This window comes from Cryptomeria japonica, chromosome 4 (assembly GCF_030272615.1).
Source record: "Cryptomeria japonica chromosome 4, Sugi_1.0, whole genome shotgun sequence".
Taxonomy (NCBI): domain Eukaryota; kingdom Viridiplantae; phylum Streptophyta; class Pinopsida; order Cupressales; family Cupressaceae; genus Cryptomeria; species Cryptomeria japonica.
The window spans coordinates 575877362-575888001 of record NC_081408.1 but is presented as its reverse complement, the minus strand read 5'-3'; the positions used below and the strand labels follow the sequence as shown (position 1 = coordinate 575888001).

Below are 10640 nucleotides of genomic sequence, written 5' to 3'. Positions count from 1 at the left end.
TAGATCTCCTAGCAGTAGTATGGACATTATGTATACGTTTATTTGAAGCCTAGAGGTAGCCATCAACATACAAATACAATAGGCTCAGAGAAGTGCTAACAAAGTGAAAATCACAATGATCAAGCTCGGCCATTACATTTGCAGTCTAAAACAAGTTTTGGGACAATTAGATTAGTCATAATAGACTAATACAAAGGGCAGAGTCAAAGGAATAAAAGCATAGATGAAAGAGTAGTAAGGGTTTCATCACAAAGTATTCACAGTATATGACATAAAGATGAGACCAAACCATACAAAAGAAAGCAATCCCAAGATCCCTGTAGATCGGTAGATGTTGTCAACCAAGACTTGAAAGCAATACAAAGCATTACAATGCAATGAAATATTCACTATCATAATAAGGGCTATAGAAACATTAAAGCCAAAGAATAAATAGTCACTTCATAGCCTTCATGGAGAGATTCATACATATCCTTAAGAGGTTAGAAGGAAGGGCAATACCCAAGTTATTGAACAAAGCATTAAAATACTTGTTATAGAAAGCTAGAAGGTAGTCACAGTGATTTAATTTTATATGTACGAGATCATTCGAAGAAGGATAGTGAAGAGCTCAAAAAATGTAAATACAGTCAATTTGATAGTAAAAAGAGGGTCACAGGTATTATGCCCTTGAGTAGTGATTAAAACAATCAGATTTATTAGATAGTTCTAAGAGAAAAACAATGAATGTATCATTACTTCAAGCTTACATTAAGGTTGGAATAGCCTCAACATGATCTATGTGTTAAGACAGTGAAAATCTTCAAAGAAAGACATGGAATAGCAACATAAAGGAATCCTTCATGATGATCAATCACCAAAAGTAGTAAAGAGACTGATCAATGCCCTTATCACAAGAATACCAAAAAAGATAGTTGTAGCACCATATACAAAGAATGATGGACGATAACACTCACAATGTTGTAAAAACATAAAAGTACAGTCAAGAGCAATCTAAAGACTAGAATGAAAGATGAATACAATGAAAGTCAAGTTTACAATGTAGAAAAATAGGAGCTTTGTGAATTGAAGAAAGGAGTTAATGACACTATTAAAACTATGAAGTTATAGTGAACATGTGGTTAAGAGCTATTAATTCATAGTCATCAAATCACAGTCTCAAGAGCAGTTTTAGGACTATGACAGTATCTAAAGGCAAATTGGTGAGTTGAACTATCTCATGGATCAGTTTGAGTCCCCAAAAGTGTTGGTATTTTGGTATTGTTTTGTCATTGATGTCAACACCTACTAAACCGTATCAACTCTAGCACTTTGGAGAATCGACAACATTCACCGACAAGAAAATGACTTATGCACAGTCACTGATATCTGGTACACCGGTAGGATATAATGATCACCAACACTTGGAATGGCATGGAAAACACTTGGTTATGTTGAAGACATCGTTTGGACACTTTGTCTTGGAAAATCATTTATTAGCATATTCGTATTTGCATATTTGTTGTTACCGGCAAATAGGTCTAGGTTATACACCGACACAATTATCTTTTCCAAATCAGCACAACATGCTATGGAGACATCTTATTATTGTTGTAAATGCATCAATCCAACATGTTGTATCGGTTATTGCATCGGATACTGTTTTGTTTGTAAATTGACTTTATTGTAATATCTCTTAGAGCCGACCTACTAAAATTGGTCTTAGGTTATTATATAAATGTAAGATCTTATTTGTAAGATCGGATGTGGAATGCGAAGAAGAATTGTGTGAAAGTATATGCGAGATTAAGAAGAGCTATACAGGTAGACATCATTTGAAGGTGAAGCAAGTTTTTTTGAAAGAATATCAGAACTACATCGGTACTGAATCTAGCATATGAAGATTCTATTTTGAGCAGTACATCCTTACTGGATTTAACCATCCAATTGTAGTCAGTGTGACTCCTATTTTGTGTTTGAGCAGTGAGCTCTCGGTGCTTGGCCTTTCTGCATGTGCAAACCCCATTTGTATACACTTACTATTTGTAGTAGTATCATTTGATTGTGGGTAAGGTTTCCACGTACAAATATTGGTGTTAAGTTTTGTGGATGACTTTGTCTTTTTGTTTCATGCATTAATCTTTACCAGTATTGCAATTATCTCATAAAACTGTCCACCGGTATAAAAGACCGATTCACTGGTATTAAGCAGTAAGTTGGTTAAGTTGTTTTTGTTTTGAATTTATTTGACAACTGATTCAGCCCCCTTCCCTCTCAGTTGTCTCTGGGACCTAATAAAAATAAGTAATTTAAGAGTAAATGCAAATGATTTAGTGCAGCTCAAGGTTCTCGATTAGTTAGCCATCAGTTGAGAATAATTTTAGGCCAATTCACTTCCTGATTGCAGCAATTTTGACCTCATTTTTGCATGCTTCAAGAGAAAATTCGATCGAAGAATCTTTGAATACATAAACTACTAGCTCCTCAATCAGTTTGAAAGCCATAATCATGCATCCTAAAAAAGGGGGTCTGCAATGAGTTTGCAGCAGTTCTATACAAGTTAAGCTCTGGCATGCATTCATCATGACTCAAGAGACTTTTTGGGCCCACACACACTCAGTTTCCATCAGTTGTGCATGCTTTCAAGGTAAATTCGACCCAAGGAGATAGGATAATGCAGTATGAATATTAAATAAGGAATAAAGCACTCAACTCACTCCAAGTTCTTAGGAGGCACAATTAGTCAACCTTCAAATCCTCTTTTCTATTTATTCTTCTTCTTTTCTATCTTTTTCCGATTCTTTTCTTTTTCTGTAGCTTTTGTATAGCTCTTTTTTAGGCTAGTAAAGAATTGTAACTTAACATTTTTTTGATTCTAAAAGCACTGTAACAGTAATTCCTTTTAAATTCAATAAAGAAGAAACATTTCTTCTCAAATATTTCTAGTTTTTGTCATTATTATAAGTGATTTTGATGTGATTTTTAGGTTTCTTTTCAAGAAACCTCTGATATGTCTCATTGATACAATGATAAGGTTAGAGATTTCATGTAAATGCAGGTTAGGGTTGTGCTAGATTGTTGAAAGTAATTTGTAGTTGTGAAACCCAGGTTTCCTTCACACAAACACTGAAACAAGAGGCCTTCTTGTGAAATATTTATGTATTTCTTGATTTTTCTAGGTTGTGATCATAAAAGCCTTCTTTCATTGAGTGTGGTTGTGAGTTTAGGACAACAAATAGAATTAGATAATTTTGGTGCAATCACCTCCTGTAGCTTTAGGATTTCAATTCAAGTTATCTTCCTAACTAATTTCCAGCAAAGTGAGTTAGGTTTAGGAGGTTTTCGAGAGGGAACCAACCCTCTCTGGAGATTGATCCTTAAGATTAAGCAATCCACAACCCTGAGGATCATTCCATGTTTCACATGATTGTTGAGCTCCCAGCTTAGCATCAGGGTGCAATCCTTCGTGACAACAATTACCTTTGTGATTTAAATATTATTGTGCAAATTATTTTGACCATTTCACTTAGTATATTACTTTTACTATAATATATTGTAAGAAAGTTCTTATATTAAAAGTTGATTAATTTATTTTATATTTAATATTAATATCAACCTTAATATCTTATATTCGAAAATTCTATGATTTCCTTATTATTTATATCTAAATTTCATAAATGATTATGATATACAATTCTTGAATACAACCCTACTCTTTCCCTTCATTTTATTTTGTCTACAATTATTGCATTACTTTTTTTACAACCTACTCTTTCATTATATGTTATTTAGGACTGAACTTATATACTCATGGAACCTAAAACACCCTCCATTTGATAATGTAATTTTTCCATTCGTTACTTGTAAGGAACCACCCCCAAAAAATCCCCGTGTTTGTTTCAAGTTATGGTTTGTTTGGTCTAGCTTCGCTCTAATCAGTTTCGCACACTTAATTTCTCTCAATGTTCAACTAAGCTCTAATGCTGATGATTGTCAGAATGTTAAGAATACATATAAGAACTGCAACCGCCTAGTTAATATCAACTTCGTGGCCAGTGGAATTTGTGATCTGACTTACAGAATACAGTGTCGTGAATATCAATGATTGCAGTATTCTAGGTGTCTGAATCTGCAGAGAAATAGCAAATATTTCTTGCTTTGCAGCATCTAAGATATTGGCTTCATCCAGTTCCCCATCGTTGAAGAGTTCCCCATCTGTGTCTATGTTTAGATGTGTGCACATGCCCATGCTGCCAACATTGTGTCAGCTGTGTTCATTGCAACAGGCCAAGATCCTGCACAAAATGTGGAGAGCTTCCACTGTCTTACAATGATGGAAGGGGTGAACGGGGGAAAGGACCTGCACATTTCGGTTACCATGCCATGCATTGAAGTGGGGACAGTGGGAGGAGGGACGCAGTTGGCATCACAGGCGGCATGCTTGAATATGCTTGGAGTGAAAGGAGCAAATGCTTCATCTCCTGGAGCAAATGCTCAGAACTTGGCAAGAATAGTGGCAGCAGCAGTTTTGGCAGGAGACCTGTCTCTCATGTCTGCCCTTGCTGCCGGTCAGCTGGTGAAAAGCCATATGAAGTATAACCGATCAAGCAAAGACGTGAAAGCAGCAGCTTAAACAGAATAGATCAAATTCACCTCCGCAGGAAGTGTATAGGCATACACATCATTCTGTGGAAAGTGAGAACTTAGAACATGTATCCCTCTTGGAGTTCCATATCCTAGCCCTCCCACGTTAGGGATGTGTTTAAGATATGCTGCCAAGGCAAAATCTCATGTATAAAAGTATTCAAGAATTTATCATTCATATTATTTTAATAACTACTCTCATGAAATATAATAGTTTAAGTTATTTACAATCATTTAATTTGTCAATTGGCATTTATACTTCTTTTAACTACAATTTGTTTAAAAAAATACAAAATCATCTAATAATTAATTGTATTAATATAAACAATTAAGATTTATAAATAATCAAATTTATTATGAAGAAGTTTGTGTATTAATTTGAATTTTTATTTAGTTTTATGTTTATTTTTAGCAAATGATTAAATAATTATATATATTAATATGAAGTTTCAAATATCAAGATAATAATCAGATGTATGCATAGGGGTGTAAGCATGAGCATGAGTGCAATACATTAATATAGATGTCTTAAATACATCTAAGTGGTTAGGTGTTTTACCACCTACAATTTTCTTCTTGTAGGTGGAGGTTATTGGCAAGTGCATACCTATCCAATGATTGCATAAGGGTGTAAGCACGAGCACGACTGCAATAAATTAGTTTAGATGTCTTAAATACATCTAAGTGGTTAGGTGGTTTACCACCTACAATTCCTTCATGTAGGTGAAGGTTATTGGCAAGTGCATACCTATCCATCTGAGGGTAGTGCTAGATTGATTGATTTATTTGTTTATTTATTTATTTTTCAGTTTAGTTTTTAAAAGAAAAATTGGTTTTATTTTTTGGTGTTCGTTTTCGTATGGTCTTAGGGCCCAGAGGCTTATTTATTATAGGGTATAAAAAGGGTTCAATTGATCCTTTGCATTTTTATTTCAAGGATGTTGTTCAAGTTGATTGGGCAATGATATTTAACAATAAAAATAATCTTAATTCTCTAATGAAAACCATGCAGGAAGCTAGGTATGATCAAGGGGTTGATAATCATCCCTAACATAATAGATCTGTAAAGAAGTAAGCCTTCTCACATTTTATTCATTACTAAAAAATTTTAGGTGATGATGTTGCATTATTAGTCAAAGTATTGGGTGGATCAAACATGGAAACCAAAAAGGGTTATGAAAGAGCTTATATTAATTGTAAATAATTTCTTCTTCAAGTAATATTTTCAAGAATGGTTGATAAGAATTTGACTTTTAAGGATCATAATTAATTTTATAATTAATTTAAATTGTTCATTAAGTCTTAGCCTAGATGGTTTAATCTGTTTGAAGAGCTCCCATCTAAAATTCCATCTCAAGTTCAGATTCTTCATCTTGTTATTGAATTCTAAAAACTAAATCTTTTGCATACTATTGTGAGAAAACCCTTGGGCCCTTCTCATCAGACACTACAGAAAAAGGTAAGATTAAGTAAGATATTATATGTGTGGAAATTTATCTTAATAATCATTTATTTGATTTGATAGAGACTAAATTATGAACTATGAAATCGATTCAACAACTAGATTTTAAGGCTCTTCCTTTTAGATATTGGGTTTTTCATGCTTATCAGAATCTTCAAAGAAAATTTCCCAGGAAAATATTAGATATTATCCATTCATCATCATAGAAATTTATGGATAAAAATTTAATACAAAAGGGAAATCCCTAGCTTATGTTGAAGGGCTTGACTCCAATGGGTTTTATTTTAGTAGCTAGTGAAATTTTCTAATCACATCCACGTGCCTTCATTATGATTAGAGATTTTCCTCCAATTACTAGCACCAACAAGTTTAGGAAAATACTAATCCCATCTTTGTTCCTTCATTATTTCTCTTTTAAAATTATTTATAAGTATTATTCTTTTTATCTTGTTTTTTTTGTGTTTGTGTGTGTGTAGATGCCTAAATAATATAAATTTATACAAAAAAAGAGTAATTACATAATAGTATACACCTAGAAAGATCCAAAACTGCCATCCCTCTATCACAAAGTTGTAGTAAAAAATGAAACCATGAGTCCTAGAACAACTACCATTATAAAGCCAAAATAACAAAACCCTCAAGTAGAAAGAAAGGGCCAAAAAGAAATTGCCCAATTGAACAAATCTCATACAGTTTGTAGCAAAAAGGACTCAAAGAAATAATTGGAAAGCCATCGAAACATGGAACTAGCATTCTCTAATAAGAAAGGTATATCCATGGTCAAAATTAATGAGTTGAGCTAGGATCATAAGCACCCAAAATATTGTCCCAGAAAATAAGGAGATAAAGTAGAGAAGAAAGCCAACAGAATCAATAAGATAGCAAAAGACTTTCAAGCGTATGATCTAGGAGAACCGCCATAGAAGGAAGGTGTGAACTTCCAAGAGATCATGGTTAAATCTTTGAGAAAAGTATTACAATGAGCCAATGTAATTAGAAAAATAACTATAATCATCAGCCTTCCTAAGGATACAATGGAGGGAAGTAAAATGGAGCTAAGAACTTCAAACATAGAGTAACAGTAACAAACACCCTTGGAGCTAGGGTAGGCAATCTTTAAAATAATGTAGGAATGAACGACATATCATTATTAAGAGTCATCATGTGATTGTATCTATAACAAGCTACCTAGCAAATGTTCAAAACACCACCAAGAACTCAATAATGAAACGATAGAAGGAACACAATTGAAGATAGTGAAGATCTATGCTCAAATCAATAACACAAATGGTTTTTATTAAAAATTCCTCCAATTAGATGGTTTGATCTAGTAGATACAAGAGGGATGATAAATTCTGCAGAGGGAGAGGAGTTACTCTCCAAATCTAAAACCTCCAATTTTAGGCAATCTTTTCTTCTCATCTGCTAGTATGTCCTATAGTAGAAAAACATTGTGCCTCACTCCATGAGGTATGCCAAAATGTTGTAACACAAGAGATTATTGAATCTCTAAAAAAAATTTAGAACCAACGTTATCTTTAAGCCTCATGCTTCAAACATGAATCCATCACCTTGAGTAAATTTTTTTGATATAGTGAGTCTAGTTGTCATGGCTTGCAAAAAACTAAAACAGAATGTTAGAAGCAGAAACATGATGGGACAAGTCCCATCTCCAAGATAAGGTCACCCAAAGAGGACTAGGGAAAGGGTGTCCCTGAGGAGAGTGATGGAATGAGGAACCAAGTTGAGCTTGCACAATCAACGAGAAGGGGTAGGATTTGGATTGGGAAACATCCAATCAAGAGGATGAATCTTGACAAGGTAGATAATGAATTAGGAAAATTTGGGAGGAACGTCCCATTCTCCTATTTGGTTGTTCAAAAAAAATTTGCAAATGCCATTAGCCTCCCTATAGAAGTGTGAAAACTCAAATTGATCTAGGCCTTTGATAAATTGAAGAGCTTAAAGGAGGAGGTATTTTAGCTACTAAGGAGTGAACAAATTGTACAAATCTTGATAAAGCACCATGGAATCACCCTCAATACATAGATTTAAAATTTGACTTTTGAAAGCCAATTGAAGAACCAAAAGGAGGGCACTAAATTTGGTGGTGTTGTTAATGGAAAATAGAATAATTTTGTAGGCTACTTTGAGGATCTTTCCATTATGATCCCCTAAGTCTACACTAGCACCCAAAATATCAGGGTTTTGTTTTTAAGCCCCATGAAAATTCAATTTGGTCTAGTTGGTCAAAAGAGGTTTCCACCTTACTCCATTTCTATTTATTTTCTTGGATGATTGAGTTGAACCTTGGAGAAGTGGTAGATTGAGGAAAGTGTAGGACTTTAACATTTGACTATCCCATAAAAAAGAGACCTTATTTCTATTTGGATTTCAGATTAAGTTACTCATGGAAACCTCTGAGATGGATTATTCAATTTTGAAAGTGACTTATTAAAAATATGAGGTTGTTTTTCTAAAGATTTTGCTATTTATTTTTAGCCATATGTTCTAAATAGCAATGGAAAGACTGATTTCCTAGAGGCATGTCTAGATTGAGGACTTGAAGAGAATGAGATAGCATTGAAAATGTTGGAGCAATTTGTTATGTAGAGCTCCATTCCAAAGTAATTTTTGTTGTAGCCAACACCATATGCTCTCAAAAAAGTCAAACTGTAGTGATAAGTGATCAATACTTTTAAAATAATTATTGCACATAGTACATTTGAAAAGAGAGGTGATACCCATTCTATCTAGTCTCAAGCCTAAATGAATTATATGTTTAAGTGCTAACCAAGAATAAACCCCTACCTTGGGCATACAAGAAGAGTTCCAAATTAAATGAGAAGGCTAGTCAAACATTTGTTGTTTTTTGAGTAGTACAAAATAGCCCTCATTAATAGAATTGTTCCCAGTTTTTTATTTTGTCCATATGATATCATCATCAAAATCTAAGTAAAATATGTATCTTTTCTCAAGTTATAAAGCCAAGGATTCTTTCATGCTTGCAGAGAGAGGTAAAAAATGAAAGGACTTCCATGTAAGCTTTGGGGAAGAGTAAGATTTGTCTAATATGAAGTAATTATTGACCTTCAAACCCCAAGATTTGTTTATTATGAGTTCATTTGGTTTCAAATCCTCTATTTTGTTAAGGGCATAGTGCCCATTTCAAGCATCATCCCATAAGTTGGCCTTATTTCCTTTATATATCAGGATAAGAGTTCAAAGTTGGGTCCCAATCCCGTGGAAGTCCACGGGTTGGGAAAATTACCGACTAGAAATGGGCGCCCGATTTTTACAAATTGGACGCTTGTTTTGCTTCGCGCGCCCGAGCCGTGAATAAACGGGTGCATGTTTTCAGAAACGTGCCCCCGTTTTGGTTCAGGCACCTGAAGCAAAACGTTACAAATCGGGTGCCCGATTTGTAAAAAATGGTTGCCCGTTTTGTAAATGTATTTTTATTTTTTTTTGTCATTTTTCCTCATTTTCACTGTTCAGAAAATAGGTAGGCGATTTGAGGAAGCACGAGTGCCCATTTTCAGCTTGTCAATTGACCCCCCAAACCATTTCTTTCCTCATTCCAGGTACGTACCTTTGTTTTTTAAATATTTTTTTCCATTTTTTATTATTATTTTTCTAAAAACATGTTAATTTATTGTCATTTTTTAATTGTAGCGAGTAGGTTAAAATTTTAAAGTTTGAAAAACATTTTTGTTTAATAGTGTTAAAAATTTATTTAATTTTATGTTTTAAATAGTTGTTTTTAGTTTTCAAATATTGTAGAAAACATGAAAATAAAAAATAGTTAAACTTAAAACCCTAGGTAGAAAACAAAAATAAATGTAAATGAACAATAAACCCTAGACATAAAATAAATGAATAATAAACCCTACACATAAAACAAATGAACAATAAATCCTAGGTAGAAAACAAACGAACAATAAACCCTAGATACAAAACAAACGAACAATAAACCCTAGAAAAAAACTGAACAATAAACCCTAGATAGAAAACAAACAATAAACTATAGATAGAAAATGAACAATAACCCTCTCTCTCTCTCCCCCCTCTCTCTCTCTCTCTCCCCCCTCTCTCTCTCTCTCCCCCCTCTCTCTCTCTCTCTCTCTCCCCCCCCCTCTCTCTCTCTCTCATTACCCTCTCTCTCTCTCTAAGACTTTTTTAGTACATCCTAGGACCTCTTAAGACATTATAGGATGCCTTAATACATTCTAGGACATGTTTTGACCCTGTAAGAAACCGAGAACCCTTTAATACATCTTACTACATCCTTAGACCCATTTTCACCCCAATGCTACATATATTTAAATGTTATACATGTGTATAGTTAGATGTTTAAATGTTTATATTTCTTTTTGATATGTTGAAATGCTACATTCTATATATTTCTAATGTTATGTATAAATGTTAAACATGTATAGTTAGAAGTTTACTAGGATCCCTTAGTATAACCTAGGAACTTTTAAGATACCTAAGACCCCTTAAGATACCTAGGACCCCTTAGTAGGACCTTTTATGACATAAGATTCCTTAGACC

General features: G+C 33.8%; 1 protein-coding gene across 1 annotated transcript; it reads left to right on the top strand.

Moving 5' to 3' along the window:
- Window positions 1-4210: 4210 nt before the first annotated feature.
- Window positions 4211-4770, top strand: LOC131071024 (3-hydroxy-3-methylglutaryl-coenzyme A reductase 2-like). The gene has a single exon (XM_058006724.1). The coding sequence runs from the start codon at window positions 4211-4213 to the stop codon at window positions 4610-4612; it is 402 nt and encodes a 133-aa protein (XP_057862707.1). The 3' UTR covers window positions 4613-4770.
- The last annotated feature ends 5870 nt before the right edge of the window (window positions 4771-10640 follow it).

Excerpts from the sequence above, each read along its gene's own strand:
- LOC131071024 (XM_058006724.1), top strand. The coding sequence starts at position 4,211 with ATGTGTGCACATGCCCATGCTGCCAACATTGTGTCAGCTGTGTTCATT.